General features: G+C 37.9%; 1 protein-coding gene across 2 annotated transcripts in view; it reads right to left on the bottom strand.

The window, feature by feature from the left end:
- The window catches only part of LOC145688208 (uncharacterized), a 151,350-nt gene that overhangs the window by 91,760 nt on the left and 39,031 nt on the right, over nucleotides 1–20,559 (bottom strand). For both annotated transcript variants that reach the window (XM_081762098.1, XM_081762099.1), the window contains exons 2-3: nucleotides 19,289–19,441; nucleotides 11,899–12,034 (exon numbers count right to left, since the gene is read on the bottom strand). In XM_081762098.1, the coding sequence (XP_081618224.1) occupies nucleotides 11,899–12,034; nucleotides 19,289–19,435 (283 nt within the window). In that variant the 5' untranslated portion in view covers nucleotides 19,436–19,441. The remainder of the gene's footprint in view (nucleotides 1–11,898; nucleotides 12,035–19,288; nucleotides 19,442–20,559) is intronic.

Genomic DNA, 20,559 nt, shown 5'->3' with positions numbered 1-20,559 from the left:
AAGTTTTCTTTACATTAGCTTTCGTTATAACTTCAGGAGGAACTAAAGTTTTGACTAAATCCATCCACCGTTTTCTAGTGTTTTCGGTAGGCTGCCATAACTTAATTTCATCAATATTTCGTAATCCTAAAATTTTCCTAGTTCTTATATCCATAAGTTCAAATACTTTAGGATTAATTTGTTTCGTACATAAGTAAGGTCCAGCAAACAAATCGCAAAATTTATATATCCTTTTCAATGATGCATCACTCTGGAGATGTAGTCTTACGAATGCCAAATCATTAGGCTGAATTTTAATTTTACCCAATTGTTGTTCTTCAACTTTCAAGTTTCGGGATTTGAATTTCGGCATTCTACGAAAATGTATCATACTCACAAGATGTGAATAATCAGTTTCATTGTTTCCATTAATTTGAACTCCAAAATGATGTTCAATCGGTGCAACATAATCTGTCCCATTATGAATATTAGCAGGCGCAACTTTTAAAGTATCAGACACCGAATAATTTAGAAAATATGTAATTTCAGTTACATATATTATCCAATCACTATGTTTGTTACGACAGCAATGTCGGAATAACATCCCAAGGTTTCGATGTATATTTTCAATAACTGAACTGCTGGGATGATACGGCGTTACGAAATGTATTTTAATACCAGCAGTATTCATGGCACGCATAAACACACCACTACGAAATTGACCCCCATAATCACATAATATATGTTCGACAGGACCACAATGTGGGATGTAAACGTTCAATATACGGTTAACTATCGCTGATGAAGTCGCTTTACGTAAAGGATACGCTACTATATATCTTGTAAAGATGTCCAATACAGTAAGCAGAAAAGTTTCGCCAGTGGGAGCTCTAGGAAGTGGTCCATATAAATCTATAGAAATGAACGAATGTGGACGTTCAGGTATTATGGACAACATAGGTTTATATATAGATCGATAATTATGCTTGATCTTCATACATTCTTCACAATCATTAATATAATTTTTGATTTGAGATCTAAGCGATTTCCAATAAAAGGATTTATTAATTAAGGAATAAACTTTTAAATATCCAAAATGTCCAAAGTCATCATGATAAGCTTTCAATATGCACGGAACCAATTTTGGTGGAACACAAATTTTGGTCCTATGTTCATATTTGAAGTCCTTAATTACCAAAACATTATTCGACATTTGATACAGGGTGTTCCAGGAACGAGGACAGTCACATTTATCTACACATGACGTCAAATGTTGAATGATTTTTGCATAGGGCGGATATTCCCTTTGGGATTTTTGCAATTCGTTCACAGAAATATTGGAAATTTCTTCCTGTAAAATTTTGAAAACATTTATCGATAATACATGATGATTTTCACTAGGAAACAATCTGGATAACGTATCCACTCCTTTTATATGTTTGACTTCAAAATCGAAAGACTGCAATTCTAACGACCATCTTAATAAACGACTATTGTATCCTTGGATTTTCTTTAAATGACATAACGAACTGTGGTCCGTGATGACAGTACAGTAAAATGACATCCACTAAGGTAAGGAGCGAATTTTTGTTACGAAAAACGTACCGCAAGTAGTTCAATTTCAGTAATAGTGTACCCTTTTTCTGTATTTTTCAAAGTTCGACTGACACAATGTATTACAGAAGGTTCATTTGTAAAAATCACAGGTTGCCAGGGTATCCCAGAAATTCCTGTAAGTGCACCATCACATTGAACAAAAGAGGACGATTATAGTCAGGATGATTTAGACGAATATTTTTCATAATACATGTTTTCAAACATTGAAAGCTTTGTTCTTAGGCATCTCCCCATTGCCATGGCACTCCTTTCTTTGTTATCGAAACTAAAGGTTCGGCGATTTCAGCGAATTTTGGAATTGATCTCCTGAACCAATTAAAAAGACCTAATATTTACCGAGTTTCTTTTAAATTAGTGGGAACTGGTAGGTCTCTAATTGCTTGCACTTCGGAATCACTGTAACACATTCCACTTGCATCGATTGAGTACCCCAAGAGTTCAATGGACTTTTGAAAGAATTTAGATTTTTCAATATTTACTCTTAAGCCAAAATTTTCTAATCGCTCAAGAACTAGATCCAAGCTTTTCAAATAATCCTCTGGTGTTTTACCCATGATCAAAATATCATCGGCATAATATACAACATTACTACGTAAATCGCTTTAACACTTGATTCAAGCAAGATGCCAATGCTGAACTACCATTAATCAATCCAAACATCACACGATTATATTCATATAGCTGACCTTCAAACAAAAAGACAGTAAAGGGTTTCGAACTTTCGTCCAACATAATTTGATTATAGGCCATGACCAAATCTAAATTCCCAAACACAGTGTTACCCTGTAATGAGCTGAGGATTTCATCTACAGGTGGATATCGGACTTGTTGCAACTTGACATGTGAATTTAATTTCGGAAGTCCATCACTATTCTCAGTTTTCCGTCCTTCTTTGGTACTACGTGTAACGGGTTTAAATGAATACTCTGCGAAGGTCTTATTATTCCTTGCTCTAACATTTCAGATATCTGTTTACGCACGTTTTCTCTAAAACGATATGGGATAATATAAGGTTTCGTCACAATGGGATCTTTAGCATCTACTTCAATAGTATACACAAAATCCTTACAACAACCTGGTTTACGTGAAAACACTCTCTTGTCTTTATAGATTATGTCTTATGCCATTGTCACTAATGGCTCCAAGGCTATCCGGGAAGTCCTGTTGGTCGTTCAGGAAATGTAGTTTATGTGACATATTACATCCCATACGGTGATATAATCTCACTAGTTCATGTACATTATCGCCATAATTCTCTGCCTTATGGTTATCTATAAAGTTCTTGCACAGACTTACAAAGGACAGCCATGTCATTTTTTCAACATCACTCAAGTTCTCATTCATTAATTTCCTAATTCGCGGTCTTACAAATATTCCTTCCTTTATTTTAGCATCACTGATCTTTGGGAACTTCTGTCGTAAGTACATGAATGCACGTGATGTTTGGTTCATATCTAAGTCCCAATTTAATGTGCAGTGGAAATAAATACACATTTTTAGGGTCAACAAGAGGAGTGTTCGCCACATTTTTATGTCCAGGCAGCAGTTCATTGCGATCAGGTCATTTTTTCCACAATAGTGATTTTTTCGGTACTTGCTATCCCACTCGCATAGAAAGCAGCAGTACTCTGTATACCCCGGCTGCATGTCAACCAGAATAGCAATTACCTTTAGATCTCCACGGATATTCCATTTGTATTTGTGATATTTCATAAGAATCAGTCTTAAAAGTCTCATAAGTCTTCTCAAGGTTGACTGCTTTGAGACAATTTACTACAGGGTGCGGCACGTAAAACCGGCCCGTCGTAATATTCTGGTATATTGTGTTTTTGGCAACACTTAAATAACCTACCTTCCTACCAAGAGATGGCGTGTCAAGGTCGGGTCGACTTACGTGACCTGCAGCAGTCACGTGCAGCCGCAGCCAGTGAAACTTGTCGAAACCAGTTGAGAAAAAGGCCTCGTTGTGTTAAGCCGGGTGAGTGTCAGTGTGTGATAATGCCGTATTCGATACCCGAGCGTGTTGCCATTGTTGAAGGGTTCATTCTCACTGGATCTTTTGTGAAAACAAAGAATTTGTTTCGGGAGAAATTTCCAGGACGTTCTGTGCCAGCAAAAAGCACCATTCAGGAATTGATTGAAAAATGGCGGCGTACAGGATCGGTTCAAAATGCTCCCAGGAACAGACGACCATCTGTCTGCACACCTGAATTAAAGATGCAGGTGGAGGAGATAATGACAAGAAGTCCTCGAAAGTCAACCAGGAGATTGAGTCAACAGGTTCATGCGAGTGAGAGAAGTTGCAGACGTGTTTTAAGGGGACTGAAGTTAAAACCGTACCGGATAAGTGTTGTGCAAGAACTGAAGGAGCCTGACCTGCAGAAGAGGGTGCATTTCTGTTCATGGCTGTTGAGCAATGTTGCCAGTGGTTTCTTGGATCCACTAATGCTCATCATGAGTGACGAGGCGTGGTTCCACCTGTCTGGGTACGTAAATTCCCAAAACAACCGGTATTGGTCGACAGAAAATCCACACGCAATCCACCAGGTACCCTTGCATGATGAGAAGATTGGTGTTTGGTGTGCCATTTCCGCCACACGCGTTATTGGGCCCATATTCTTTGAGACAACAGTAACAGTGACGTGTATATGGGAATCCTGGAGGAGTTTTATACACACTTGACCGAAGAGGAGCGTCAGTTATGTTACTTTCAGCAGGACGGTGCAACATGCCACACATCAGCTGCATCATTGTCCCTTGTGCATGAGATGTTTACACCAGAGAGGACAATCAGCAAAGGCTTGTGGCCTCCTCGGTCACCAGACTTGTACACGTGTGACTTTTACTTATGGGGACTGTTAAAGGGAAGAGTATACGAAACAAATCTACACACAATAGAAGTACTCAAGACCAGGATCCAGGATGTCACCAATAGCATTACAACACAAGAACTGACAAGGGTATATATAAATCTCCTCAATCGTGCTCACATGTGTGTTGAAGTGGGCGGAGGACACTTTCAGCACCTGCTGTGAAGGCTGCTGTGAAGGTGAGTAGTCATATTCAATACATTACATTTCATTTATGTGTTATATTTAATCATATTCAATACATTACATTTCATTTTATGTGTTCACTTTACGGGCCGGTTTTACGTGCCGCACCCTGTAGAATCTATGAACAGACGCCACTCAGTTACACTGTAGTGTGTATGGCCAAGAGTCTCCATAACGGAGTCGATATTGTCACCTTCCTTCGAGACATTCAGAAAAACAGCATGGCGGTCACGAAAAATACTCACCTTTGCATCGGGAGAAAGAAGATTCCATCCTTTCAATCAAGCTTAAAGCTCAGATTGCTGCTTAGACACATTTAAATCGCGAACAAGATCGTTGAGATCACCTTGTGTCAAAATATGTGGGGTATTTGATTCACAGGGCAATTCAAATGTTGGGTCGGCATGAGTGGATCCCCCATCTTCTGAACCTTCTTCATACTCGTTACCAGATTCATCGTCACTCGCAGCACATTTTCTGGAGGCCGAAATAATGTTCGTAGCACTTCTTTACGAGCGGGATCAATTGTCGTTTTAGCGACTTGAGAGTCAACTCTCCACAGATATAACAAAAATAATTTGCCTATTGAGGCCGGTACTATGCATTTTCTTCTTCTGAATGATTACAACACTCAAATTTCACTAACCAAGCACAACATGCAACCACTTCCCACGCTATCAGAACTCGCAATGCTGCGACACAGGTGGCAAGAATCACAACGCAATTCTATGTGATTGAATATGACTCCTCGGCAATATTGCCAAATGTCACTCATTTCCTGGAGTATGTTCCTTGACCTCAGGGGTATGCATCGGAATTTCTTGCACTTTTCTCGATTTTATCTCACTTTCTCTCAATTTTATTTCAGTCAATAAATCTTCTAGTTAGTTAAATTCAGCCATGGCAAAATAAACCATATGCAGCATTTCTACCGATTTTCAGGAATTTCAATAAGAAGGGGTAGCATGTCACAAGAAAACTGAGCCCGATAGACAAAAACTGATTTCATTTTCGAACTTAGCACCCTCGACTTAGCCTAGAACACTATTCAGATTACTTGTGTAAAAACCTTGTTGACCAGTGTTATCAGGGTGGTTGACACACGTGGTTTCTAGCATATCTTTAACTGCGTTGAACACTTTTGCAGTCCATTTTAATGAAATTTGAGAACACAAAATACTGTCCTGTCTTCGTTTCCTACCACCTTGATTTACGGTCGTCCTAGCGGCGGAATGCGTAACTGTACATCATGTTTATCAGCCACGTACTGTCTTTCCGTTCTTTTCGAAGATCTTGATTAACATGAATCCCAATACTTTTCACGATTTTGTTGTTTATAAGATTAGCAGCTAACTAAGTGTAGCTGACGTTTCACAGCATGTGCTCGAACTGCACACCTTTCTCGATCTGACAGTGATCAATTCGATGGTAAAATCCAACTACAGCACTCCTTATGACGTCCGTTTCAATAAGTGCACATTCGTCAATAATCCTTTGACGATGGTTGTCCAAAGTGGTTGGCTTTGGTAGACACGGGTTTTCAGATATCCCCAGAAGAAATAGTCCAGTAGCGATAAATCAGAAGAACGAGCAGGCCACCCAATCTCGCCTCTTCTGCCAATCCATCGTTGCGGAAATTTCGTGTTAAGAAATTGCCGCACATTTATCGTAGTGCGGTACTGCACCATCTTGCTGGAACCATGTATGGCCGAAATTGTCTTCTACTGTATCTCTGATTGCTGGAACTACTTGATTTCTAAGCATATTCTCATACAATTCAGAGGTCAAATTGCCATTAATAAAAAAGGGACCAATGATTGTATTATTCAACACTGCCGCCCAGATATGCAATTTTTCAGGATGTTGAGTATGTTTCAGAGGAACAATGCGGATTGCTGTCAGACCAAAATCTGCAATTATGTCTATTCACGTGACCGGTTAGGTGGAACGTGGCTTCATCAGAGAATACAATGCTGGTAATAAAAAGTAGGATGATCATCAATTCGATTAATCTTATCTTCACAGAATTCTACACGGTGATCAAAGTCATCTTCATTCAGTTGATGTATCAAATGAATTTTGTATGGATGGAATTTCATTTTCTTTAACATTCTTGTCACAGACATATGACTAATGTTATGTTGTTCGGCAGCTTTACGTGTGCTAAGGTAAGGGTTTTCAACAAATGACTGTGCAATATCAAACTGTTTGTCTTCAGCTGCCACGGATTTTGGTCCACCAAGAATGTCACGATCCTTTCTAGTTCCCACTTCCTCGATTATTATCAACCTCAGGTGACGTAGATCATATTAACACTTTTTTGCGATTATAGCGCCATCTAGAAAGATAACGAAAAAGTACTTTCAGTAGAAGTTACGTATTTTTGGTTGTAGAATCCGAATCTGCAATAAAAGTATGGGGTTTCCTTTAAAATTTTAAAGTTTCCCTTCCTCCCCCATTAGGGAGGGGGAGAGCAACTTCATTTTACCTGGTATGTTAATTGAATAGATCTTTTTAAAATGTTTGATACGTGTTTCGTGGTTTTTGAATCTCAAGTGTATTTCTCGAGATATTCTACTGTTCCAACCTTTTTATTACACACTGTATATTATATATATATGTATCAACTCAGTGCTATGATCGATCTTCTCCATATTTCCTTTCAATCGTGTATCTAAACTCGAATCAATTCAATTCAGGAGCAGTGAGTTTAACCCCAGTGTCAACACCTCTTGTTGAGAACCAACATGTTAAGTCGTAGGTCCATAGCTTCAGTGTTGGAAAGAAATGTGAAACTCCTGACTATCAAAATTGAATTAAAAACTGATTTTTGGCAGATTACACTACTGTATATAACACACGAAGATCTAATTTTGATCAACAAATTCCCTAACGATTAAATTAAACCAGTATATCAATGTTAATTCATTCTGACGAACCTTGGTATATACACGAAATACGTGAAATTGTATTAATAATTTACTTCTTATCTATAAAATTCTTACTTGCTTCATTCCTGTAAAGTAAATGCGAACGCGGGATTCCCTATCGGGAGCATTTGCATGATTCCTCATTCAAAACAAACTCAGAAATTGGCTATTTTTAAAACTTACTTCTAATTTTTATGACAGCTTAGACATGCCATCTAATAACAACTGGTGCAATAAATTTATATCTAATCATTTGATTTGCATATAATACATAATTAACACACACACATATTTAGCAACGATTTTAAAAGAATAACAAAACATGAGCTCACTTTTGCATTTCGCAGTGTTGATACATTCTGATACTGTGATCAAACAGAAGCCGAACCAAGAACGTGGAAGGTTTAGATGAATTACTGGTATCCATGAAATTTGTATTAATTCTTAAGGTAGATACTAATTTAGGTTTTGGTTTCCTTCTGTTTCTTAGTAATTTTGCTTGAAATATTATTGAATATCTAAAAAGAAGAGTAAAAAGTATACTGGATTTAAATAGTGTCTACGCTAACAAGCAACGTGCAGAACCAGGCAGGATCAAATCCGACTCAAACTTCGCCCAGGACAAACAATAGAAAAAAAAAAGAAAAGAAAAAATGCCAAATTGGAGCTGACCCCATGCAGAAACACCAGGGATATGCTCCGCAACATAACGCACCACGCGACAATATGATATAAGGTAAACGTCGCAAGATACCCATTTATGTCGAAAACTGAAAGGATGGGCAGCACCAGGATATCAAGATGTTTGATATGCTATAACACTGACTTGGCGGCCATCTTGGAAGCTGCGATCTTGGATATAGCATAAGGTATTGAAATGAGAAGCGGGTTGTGTGATATATCAATGTAAGGTAAAATGCAAAAGGAAAACCAATGATGTAACCGTGAAAAACATATGTGTAATGTGTGGACGGGGCGAAGTTTGGAAGACTCGGGTAAAACAAACGTGTGTTCGAAGTACAGATAATAGGGCAAGACCCCACGACAATAGCACTCGACAAGTAACTGCAACTCTGTCTATGCATGGAAGTGCATCCGCCTTGACAGATTATGCCTTTCGAGGATATTGGGATTCTGTTTGGGACAGTGAAAACCACAGTTGCAACCCGCGATACGAGCGCTCGTTTGGAGACTACATAAACTACAAAGGACTATCTCTTATGGAACAGCAATTCGGCAGCTCGCTCCGGAGTGTAAGAGATATCATCTTGGATTGGTGATCAAAAACACGACCTACCTGGGATTGAAGCCCACTCCTGGACAAGGTTTTGTACGTTTTTTGTTCAATTTTTTTGCTGTTTTGTGTAAACAAGGGACATCTCGGCCCACGTTTGCTTAAACAACACTATCTGAAACAAAGTGCATACGGATGAGGAAACCCGGTTTGCTACACTGTTTCGCGACGGTCCCAAACAGTCACAATATCACGAAAAGGCAGCGTTCCTCATTGACTCGATGAATTCCATGAGTTGTTGCAGTCTCCCACTAGAAGGCTAGTTTACCACACAATGAAACGACTCGAATTGTGTCTACTGGTTTCACTGGCACATATGGAACGAAGTGATTGTGACAGCAGAGGCCGGCAACTGAGAAGGGATAGTGTGTTTGTGGCATACGCAAGCAAAAACGCGCAATATTCTATGTAGTGTATGTGTCCGTAGTATCGTTCATCTACAAACCAATGTAGAGTTGCAATGGCGAACCCTCTCAATGTGGTAAACTAGCTACTAAATCGATTGGATGTACTAATGCAAAGTGTACTTCCAAAACAAATGTACATCCAATCGACAGAACCGACAGTGGACGAACGACAAGCAACTGAACACATGCTGGAGATTTTGAACAAAAACGATATAACAAAAGTGAATGTGGATGAGACTCTCGAAACCAGTAGACACAATTCGAGTCGTTTCATTGTGTGGTAAACTAGCCTTCTAGTTTGAGACTGCAACAACTCCTGTAACTCATCGAGTCAATGCAGAACGCTGCCTTTCCCTGATATTGTGACTGTTTGGGACCGTCGCAAAACAGCGTAGCAAACCGCACAAAGGAAAAGAAACTTTCGTAAAGAAATGTAAGCTAAAACTTGGCTGGGCTTTCTCATCCGTATACACTTTGTTTCAGATAGTGTTGTTTAAACAAACGTGGGTCGAAATGTTCCTTGTTCACACGAAACAGCAAGAAAATTGAACAAGAAACGTACAAAACATTGTCCAGGAGTGGGCTTCAATCCCAAGTAGATCGTGTTTTTGATCACCAATCCAAGATGATATCTCCTACACTCCGGAGCGAGCTGCCGAATTGCTATTCCATAAGAGATAGTTCTTTGTAGTTTATGTAGTCTCCAAACGAGCGCTCGTATCGCGGGTTGCAACTGTGGTTTCCACTGTCCCAAACAGAGTCCCAATATCCTCGAAAGGCATAATCTGTCAAGGCGGATGCACTTCCATGCACAGACAGAGTTGAAGTTACTTGTCGCGCACCATTGTCGTGGGGTCTTGCCCTATTATTCTGTCCTTCGAACACACGTTTGTTTTGCCCGTCTTCCACACTTCGTCCCGTCCACACATTACACATATGTTTTTCGCGGTTACATTTTTGGTTTTCCTTTTGCATTTTACCTTACATTGATATATCACACACCCCGCTTCTCATTTCAATACCTTACGCGGCTTTCAAGATGGCCGCCAAGTCAGTGTTATAGCATATCAAATATCTTGATATCATCCTGGTGCTGCCCATTCTTTCCGTTTTCGACATAAATGGGTATCTTGCGACGTTTACCTTATATCATATTGTCGCGTGGTGCGTTATGTTGCGGAGCATATCTCTGGTGTTTCTGGATGGGGGCAACTCCAATTTGGCATTTTTTATTCTTTTCTATTATGTGTCCTCTGGGCGAAGTTTGAGTCGGATCTGATACTGCCTTGTTCTGTACATTGCTTGTAAGTACGGTAGCACTGCTGCTGAAACATTTTTCCAAGTGTCTCTGCCGGGTTGTTTCAGCGAGCGAGAAGTTCACAGCCATATGCGCGCGTCTCTGTCAACTGGGAGTTCCACCGATTTGTTTCAACCGCGTTGAGACATATTTCTTGGTGTTTCTGTATAACATGTTTCACAGGGACAGATCTTCTTTTCTGCAGTTTTGAAATATATATATATATATATACTGTATGTATATTGCAATTAATCAAACTATTGCCGAACCTATTATTTCTATATTCTTCTACAACATGAAATGTATATTGATTCTTATTAATAAGGAAATTCTAAAACTATGTTGTTTTAATCTGAAAGGGGAGACAGCGTCTCAATGTCTCATAGCACTCTACGCCATTGTGTGTTCCCCGTGTCCCCCGAACAAGCAGACTGTCACCCGTCGCTGAAAAGTAAACTACTCTACCGTTTTGAGGTTCACTAACTGTGAGTAATACCTCATTGTAAGCGTGTCTGGCCCTGCTGTTGTGAAGGAATGTACCTGGCAGGTCGGTGCGCATACAATGTGAATTCGTGTAACCGCCAGTATACGGTTTGACGTGATACGTAGGTCTCAGATGCAGTTGAAGGTCACAAGCTACTGTACCTGCTGTGCTTGTTTTTCATCGGTCATTTAAGACCAAATAACGATCCTCGCGTTGACGACTTCCACTATTCTTACCTTTCAATGTTTTCACCAGCCAGGAAAAGACTTCACAGTCGCGACACAATACTGCGAGGAATATTCAAGTCGCGAACCACACCCTGTTGACTTTGTTCCACTCATAATCTACTGATGATCCGACTGCACTTTACATCATTCACGTATGTTCTCTGGGCCATTGTGTGTTTCTCGAATACGTTCACTATCCTGCACACTCCGACAATCACAACTCACTAATAACATGTTTCTTCCGCTACGGATGTTTCTCGTGTTATCGCAGTTGTTGAGAGTACCTATATCGCCGAACGAGCTGGTAACTACGTCATTTTAGTCAGGCGTGCAAGCCCAATGTCTGGCATTCTCAGGGTCAACATGACATAAGGATTACTTTTCGAAATTAACATTCCCTTACGTTTTGGACATTGAATGCATTTTAAATGTCATCTAGCAAATTACTACTTATTAAGTCAGCTAAATGTTTCCTATAAATAATACGCACCTATCAAAATGACACCAACTAATCAATTACAGAAACTGAAACAAAACCTGTTTACTTTAGGCACTTTACAGAATTATTGATAATTCCTACTGCGTAAACTACACAATCAGAACTTACCGTTTTTACTAATATCCAACTGCTGCAGGTTAATCAGAGATGCTACCGCAGGTGGTATGAACTCAATTTCATTATCGCTTAGTCCCAACTGCTTTAATCCATGACAGTGGAATAGGGGGCGAGGTAAGTCTTTAATCTGACAAAAAAAAAAAAAAAAAAGTTTCTGCAGATGAAATATATAAAATACATTATTCAACGCAGTGTTTATTTTCACATGTGTACGGGGAAGTTTACATTAATTACCTTAGCTGATTAATAACTTTAAACAAAGAATAGAGAATTCGTAAATCAACAGACTTTATTTCTATATTAGTGATATGAACACCATACAGGTGCAGCATCATTTATGCATGCTATGTTTCTCTTACGTTAACATGTATAGCAATCAAAATCTGCAATTCTGTTAAACACAGAGAAAAGAAGCTATAGAAACCTGTCTTTCCACAGAAGTCTATTAAATTTTGTGTATGATTTTAAATCGCTTTAGTAGTAGTCATCGGTAAAAATAGGTGCACACGTGCTATGATCTATTGTCAAATGAATTTTCAGTAATGTTTTCTCTACCTCAAAGAACGTTGGATTAAAATTAGTTGACTTTCTTCGAAATTTGAGAGAAAGAAAAAACAATCAGTTTGCTGATGGCTGTACTTTTGTACATACGGAAAATACGCAAAGAAACACACCAGCCCGTAAGGTAATCTATTCGCTCTACTTCTCGTGTTTGTGTAAAAACCAGTATATAAAAACAAAATCGACATCTTTAGGAAAAATAGCTTTGAAAAGCAAATTATTATTTTTGTGCAGCACGATAATGTTAGCCCAGTCAATGAAGACTCCAAAATACCAAACCTCGGAAATACTTAGGGTAAAGCTGAATTTTACTCCATTGATAGACCTCTACCAGAGGATCATTTTTTACAAAAATCCCCCTGGAGCTTCCCCCTCCGCCCCCCTTCAAAGGGCCGAAATGCCAATATTTACGAAACAGTCAATATCTGTGTTACTAATAATCGGATCAACTCAAACTTTGTTTTGTTTTGTTTGTTATTAAATGGACTACAACTTTGGTCCTCTTCATATTTACGTTAAACGTAATAGTTTTTTTTATAAATTTAAGAAAGTATACAGAAAAAGTAGATTTTGAACTTTGAAGCCTTCGATTTTTGGGCTATATTATTTTTACATGTCATATCACGTAAAAACACTTCCTATAAAAGTTATAGCCTATACTTTTCTGAATCTACTGATATATAGTTTTATTTATTTATGTGCGATGCCAACGATGGGAAAGGGGAAGAAAGGAAAAAGGTTTTGTCTGAGTCGCGGCTAAGTTGTCAACATTGCTTTTATTACCCTAAAATACGTCACGCTGATTCCACCCTCCCACACCCTTCATTGACCTTTCAGTAGGACATAGCTTGTTGGAAGAAACAGTTGTCTTCTCTTATTTGGTGTCTTTGTGTTCAGTGTCAAGGAACAGTTTCAAGTTCGTTTAAGCTCTGTATCCAGTGTTTGAAATTAAAACTGCCATTTTTATTACGTAAAACTATTAGTGTTAATGAATTTTGCAGTGTGCTTAACTTAAAAGTCAGGTCCAGAGAAGTTATCGTTAATTCGCAACAGCTGTTCAACCGTATATTGTGTGTCTGCGACAGTTCCAGCAAATTAAGATTGTACCTGGAATATGAATTGGTAGCACGTCCATCATCCATATTTGATGGCGTATCACTTCGAAAGGGTACAAAATCTTCTCTGATGAAGATGTTTGAGGAAGGTGTTGTCGATAAGCTTGATATGAACAATTGTACTTAAGCTTTGGATGGAGGTACTACACTATGTGCCATGGCCAAAGAATTGTACGTACGGTGATGTCCTAGAAAATTACCGTGCATATATTCTCAATAAATATGATGAAAATGCAATCGTTGTTTTTCACGGATATCCAGAAGAGCCTACTACAAAGAATGAAGAGCAGAACAGAAGGGCATCAAGACATTCATCCCGTGATATCGCGTTTGAGAAAAACACCGTTTGTGTTGCAACAAAAGAGGACTTCTTGGGCAACAAGACCAATAAAAAGAACTTGACGTTGGCTTTGGAATCGGAACTTCAAAATCACGGACTTAGGGTGATAATAGCGGAAGAAGATGCCGATATAGACATTGTGATGACAGTCATAAACCAAACTAACATTAGTTCTAACGTTGTAGTTGTGGGTTCAGATACAGATTTAATTGTATTAATTTCGTTGTCTTCTGAACGAAAAAATATATATTTTCGTAAAGAGAAAGGAGGTACTATTTCTTCAACAGTCATATACAAGATAGAAACATTAATTGAAAAGTATAAGAGTTTCCGGCAACTTTTACTATTCACTCATGCACTGACCGGCTGTGATACCACCTCTTGTTTTTATGGCATAGGGAAAATAAAAGCAATGGAAATGCTTAAGTCACCAGAGACTTACAGTTGAGTCGAAGTATTTCTAGATGCTAGTACATCGAAGGAAAAATTGTTGGCTGCCGGAGAGAAATATGTATTGTATTTTTATAGGTTGAAAAAATACTCTACATTGAATGAAGCTCGGTATTACAGATTTCTGTCTTTTGACAAAGAAAACTACGCTGTGATCTAACTTTGACATTCCAAAATTACCGCCGACCTCAGAAGCGTGTCATCAACACTTACTTACAGTTTTTCTTCAAATTCAAAGGTGGTTAAGGAACGAACTCCTCGCCATAGAGTGGGGATGGAAAATTGAAATTGTAAAACACAACGGAAGTTTCAAAAGGACACTGAAACCAGTTACAACAACCAGGCCATTTGCTCCAGATGACCAGTTACATCAGCTATCTTGTGCTTGCTAAAAAGGATGTTGTGCAGAAAAGTCAACTTGGACTGTTCTCCCATGTGTGAGCATTGTAATGGATTATTATGCTTAAACTCGCCAATTTACTCAGAGGACGATAATGTGAATTCATCATCTGTATAATAAAGTTATACATATTGTAAATAAAGATTCAATATCTGATAGCAATCACAAATATAAAGATAAAAAGAATTGGATGGTCAAAAGAAAATATAGTGTAAAATTTAGTGGTGGGTGGGTGGTCCGTGATGCTATAAAACACTTATCATTATATGATACAGTGTCATTAAATAGCTGCCGGTTTTGCCAGTCCGGAACACACAGGTGGTAGATAATGGAATCGCCCTTAATGGAAAGAGTTAGGGAAAATCCTCCCGAACCAAAACTGGCATAACTACTAGAAATTGAATAAAAATATTTATGTTGTATTATATCATGTTCTTATTTCTTCGGTAAACTCAATTTAAAGATGTAGATTTAATAACCATACTTCTTTTCAACTACTTTACACTTTGTAGTGGATGTAATTCATCCACTTTACAAAATTACATGACCGAGCAGCCGCGTCCCACGTCGAACCTTCTTGCTAACTTTCCCTCCCCATCATTAGCATCGCACATAAATAAAACTATATATCAGTAGATTCAGAAAAAGTATAGGCTATAACTTTTATAGGAAGTGTTTTTACGTAATATGACATATAAAAATAATACAGCCCAAAAATCAAAGGCTGCAAATTCCAAAATCTACTTTTTCTGTATACTTTCTTAAATTTATAAAAAAAACTACTACGTTTAACGTAAATATGAAGAGGACCAAAGTTGTAGTCCATTTAATAACAAACAAAACAAAACAAAGTTGGAGTTGATCCGATTATTAGTAACAGAGATATTGACTGTTTCGTAAATATTGGCATTTCGGCCCTTTGAAGGGGGGCGGAGGGGGAAGCTCCAGGGGGATTTTTGGGGACTTTTGTAAAAATGATCCTCTGGTAGAGGTCTATCAATGGGGTAAAATTCAACTTTATCCTAATTATTTCCGATTCAAAACCTTTATTGACTGGGCTATGTATTTTTGTGTTAAAGTACACAAACACAGGAGCCGAGCAGAGTATCGTCAAAGCAGACTGAGATTTCTTTCTTGGATTTTTTATTCGTAATATTAAATAGATAAACATTGGAATGCTTCGGAAAATATCACCGAATTCCTTTCCTCCCTTTAAACCTTTCAGGTAGCTGTGTGGCAGCAAACGTGCCTTCAATATATGTAGTCTTCTGTTTCGTTAGTAGTAGTAAAACAAAAAGACCTAATGCCAACTGATAGTTGATTTACTATTATTATTATTATTAGACGCATTTGAGTGATTCACAAATAATATAAAAAATAAAAATGTAATCTGCTTCTTGTGATCAAACAAAATAATGTTTCAGAATGAAGCATATACAGTCTTATTCCAAAAATCTTGGGTACTCATTCTCTCCCTCTCACTCATGCTTCTTTCTACTTACTGAACTATCTTAATCTAAACTATATATTTAGAGGAGTTATATATAATGGGGATACATAACAAATAAAAACATTACATTGACAATCAAGCAATTCTCAGTTCTTATCACAATTTTCTTCTGTAAACATGTGAGTTGATTTTAATTTTAATTAATTAATATTTAGTTAGAATGGACTACATTGTAATACGGCAAAGATCGAACCTAGTTTATATGGTTACTATAATGATGGAATTGCCATTACTGAAAGCCTGTACTAATATATGAATCTGCAATAACTTTATGGAAAATTACCAAGATATTACTACCTGTTAATATAGTAGATCTCACTACTATCTATAGTAGAAGTACAGAACTAGTGCGTACAAAGAAATTTACTTAAAAGTTATGTATTTCCAAACTAAAAGTTTTCTTTTCTTTCCTTTCTTTTACGATATTCTAACTTTTTACCAGTTACTTTCTACATTGATTTTGACTTTACCAATCTCTGAACAAAGATTTTAATTGATTTTCTATGACTTGATTGTAATTTGTTAAATTTTACGTTAACTTTCTTATTGCTCAATCTATAAATTATTCTTTTCTAAATTTTAATTGTTACTTCTAATACGAATTTCTAATTTAATCACTTGTTTCCCATAGACTTCAGTTTTAAACCGTTAATTTCTAAATTTTTCCAACTACGACAAAAGGGCACAGTGGTGTCAAACCAATACAAAAACGTCTTAAAATTCGTACGTATATTGATATTTATTGCTTCTCCTGATAAAAGTAATGAATTCAGGGCAGCTCAGTAAATAAATACATTATTTTGCACAAAGTGAACTTGTTCATTCTATCTTATACTAATCTATACTTAATATTTGACAAGAATATGAACTTCCCCAGTTACAAAAATAAACTACATTGTTTAAAATAAGGTCAACTTTATGCCTTATTATGATTCTTTAATAGATTTCTTGAATATCGCAAATATATATATATATATAGGGTGTTTAATAAGTAATGGTCATAAATCAAACCGTAGATAGTACACGCCAAAACTAACAAAAAAGTCTTAGTAAACATGTGTCCGCAAACGCTTCGTAACGGAGATAGGGGCGTCGAAAGTGTGGGAAAATGAAATTTAGAGACGAATATCTCAAAAAGTATGAATCGGACAGAGGGCGGTCCAATGAATGACTATCGAAGTCAGACCTGTGCTATGCAGAAATGCATGGTTGATAACTATGCAATGCGCGCGCAAGGGATTCCCCAAAGAAAAGGAGGGATTCCCGGAAAATTGTCCAAGGGAATGGGGCTCGAGATGAACATCGAGAGCGAGTCTATCCACCAGTAATTCATAAGTCGTGGTACCAGGTCGAAAGTTCGAAAAGATACAAAATGGCGGACAATGTTTACGTGCCGTGTGTTGTTGCATAACCAGCAGGAAATGAGGGAGGCAATCGAAGTGTGGTGATGTACGTTGTAAATGGCTCCAGGGAGAATTCCGACAACTAATGCATACGCACAAGTGTAGCAGCATTTAGGTAAATCAAACGGTATGCAAGGCAATGATGAAGCATTATGTGCTATATCCGGAAACTGGGTTGCAATGGGAAAAGCATTACAACATTCGAGTATGTGGGAGGCGAATATGAAACATTTCGCATGTTGAACGCGTAAGTGTATTACAACAAGCGAAAAATGATGGACATGTCGTGTTTGTCCATATCAACAAACAGAAATCGTCATGTTGGTAATGTGTACTGTATTAATCATAAGGGAAATAGTAAATACCCAGATGTGTAACTACAAAAGAGTTGCATAAGAAATTAACCTACTTAATCATTAAAGTAAATGTTGGAAGTGTCGTCCATTCATGCGAATACATGCTCGTACCTGTCTTCGCAAAGATCCACGTACTCGTGATAACATGTTGGCATCCTGTTGAATATGTCCGCAACATTGTTCAACCCTTTCTCGAACGTCTTCTAATGTTAAAACATGGGTAGAATAAACTTGCGATTTCACATGGCCTCAGAGAAAGAAATCTAAAGGATTTAAGTCCGGAAAGCGCGATGGCCAAACAATAGGACCCCCACGTCCTATCCACTTTCGTCCGAATCGGGCATGTAAATGTTCTCTGACACGGTTAAAGAAATATGCTGGCGCTCCATCATACATAAACCACAGTCGCTAACGCCTATCGAGAGGTATATCTTCGAGTAGAAGCGGCAAATCGTGTTGGAGAAATCTCAAATATGGGATCCCAGTTAATGCATTAGGAAGAAAGAGTGGCACTACAAGCTGATCACCTAAGTGCTACCCACACGTTTAAGGAAAACCTACGTTGATGTCCTAACTTCACTATTGCAAGTGGATTCTCAGTGGCCCAGATATGAGATTTGTGAAAATTTACAATGCCATCCTGGGTGAATTGTGCTTCATCTGTAAATAGGACGTCATCAGTGAAATGATAATTGCCAGTAATTTGTCTTCGGAGCCACTGACAAAACTGCATTCTCATCGGAAAATCTGTGGGGATCAGAGGTTGGACACGTTGCAGATGGTATGGGGAATGTGCTGTTCACGGAGAATGTGCCATACGAAAGCATTGGATACGCCTTCGGCAAATCCCACACGTCTTGTGCTCGTTCCTGGGTTTTCGTCCACTGCCTATAGCACGCGTTCCGGAAATCCCTTGCGCGCGCATTGCATAGTTATCAACCATGCATTTCTGCATAGCGCAGGTCTGACTTCGATAGTTATTCATTGGATCGCCCTCTGTCCGATTCATACTTTTTGAGATATTCGTCTCTAAATTTCATTTTCCCACACTTTCAACTGCCCCTATCTCCGTTACGAAGCGTTTGCGGACACATGTTTACTAAGACTTTTTTGTTAGTTTTGGCGTGTAGTATCTACGGTTTAATTTATGACCATTACTTATTAAACACCCTTTATATATCAGATTTTGTTTTTCTTTTACTTGATGTCTTACTCAATATTGCAATTACACTCCAAGTTCACTTACTCGATTGGAATCCAACAGGAGCTCTTCAAGCGTCCTCTCAAAAGCGAACACTTCTGGTGGAACATCGGATAAAGAACAATGTCTGTAATCTAATTCTCTAATCTCTTCCGTCTCCGGCTGTAGACAAGCTAAACATTTCCAAGGCATATTGTCCTTAAAAACAGATTTAATGTTAAACTGTTACAGAAACAAAACAAATATGAAAGATATTGCAAGAACATTAAGTGTAGATCATACCTACATCTAGACTACATCTAACAAAAATACTGTAAGTCTAGACTACAAATTCTATCATATATTATTAGCGTTTAACGCAAAACGTTTTGTTCAAAGTGGATATATATATATATATATATATATATATATATATATATATATATATATATATATATATAAACCAGACGCGTAGCTACGGTTTTTGCGAATCCTCCTGGTCAACTCGTGATAAGGTGTGAACCATAACGGAGTCTATTATGTTTCTCGGAAAATTTTGAGTTTTTGAACATGAAAACTTTTATTTCGTGGCATGTTTTTATCATATGAAGACAATGAAAAAAGTAAAACAATAAAAACAACAAGGTACTTGAAAGTTATAATTGAATAACAAAACAAGAAACAAGGATGCACCTAAACAATACAAATTACTTTACACTAAAATGTTAGTAAAATATAGCACTGCGAAAACTTGAAAACATTACTTTGAATATAATAATCTGAAAAGCTAACGAACTAAAAGAAGTGGTTTGATATGCCTTAATTTACGTGGGGCGTACTATAATGATTTACACTTTTTTTTTTTTTTTTGATATATTAATACAGGTAACACAGCAACTGATGTGACCACTTTCTCATTTCTTTATGTACTTTTGCCAGCGGTGTGTCAGCTTCAGAAGAGCCTCCTGGAACCAATTGTCTGGAGACCCACGCACCCACGTTTCGACAGCTTGTTCAAGTTCATGAGCATCTGCAAACCGACGACCACGCAGAGGTTTTTTCACTGCCCCAAACAGGTGTTAATCGCTGGGGACCAAGTCTGGAGAGTAGAGAAGGTGTGACAGCACTGTAAACAATAGTTAATCAATGGCAGCGGTGATTTCCCGGTTGGTGTAAGGATAAGCATTATTATGTTGCGGAAGTATTACTTTCACCCACTTTTCTAGCCGCTTCCTCTGATTGGCTGAGGGTTTTCACATACGCTGCACTGTTAATCGTGGCTCCACCTTTCAGCCAGTCATCAGGATAATGCCTTTCGTGTCCCAGAATATTGAAAT

Source organism: Thermobia domestica, chromosome 6 (assembly GCF_964235325.1).
Source record: "Thermobia domestica chromosome 6, izTheDome1.hap1.1, whole genome shotgun sequence".
In the NCBI taxonomy this organism is placed as follows: Eukaryota; Metazoa; Arthropoda; class Insecta; order Zygentoma; family Lepismatidae; genus Thermobia; species Thermobia domestica.
The sequence above is the reverse complement of the archived record's forward strand: the minus strand, read 5'-3'. Positions and strand labels throughout refer to the sequence as shown.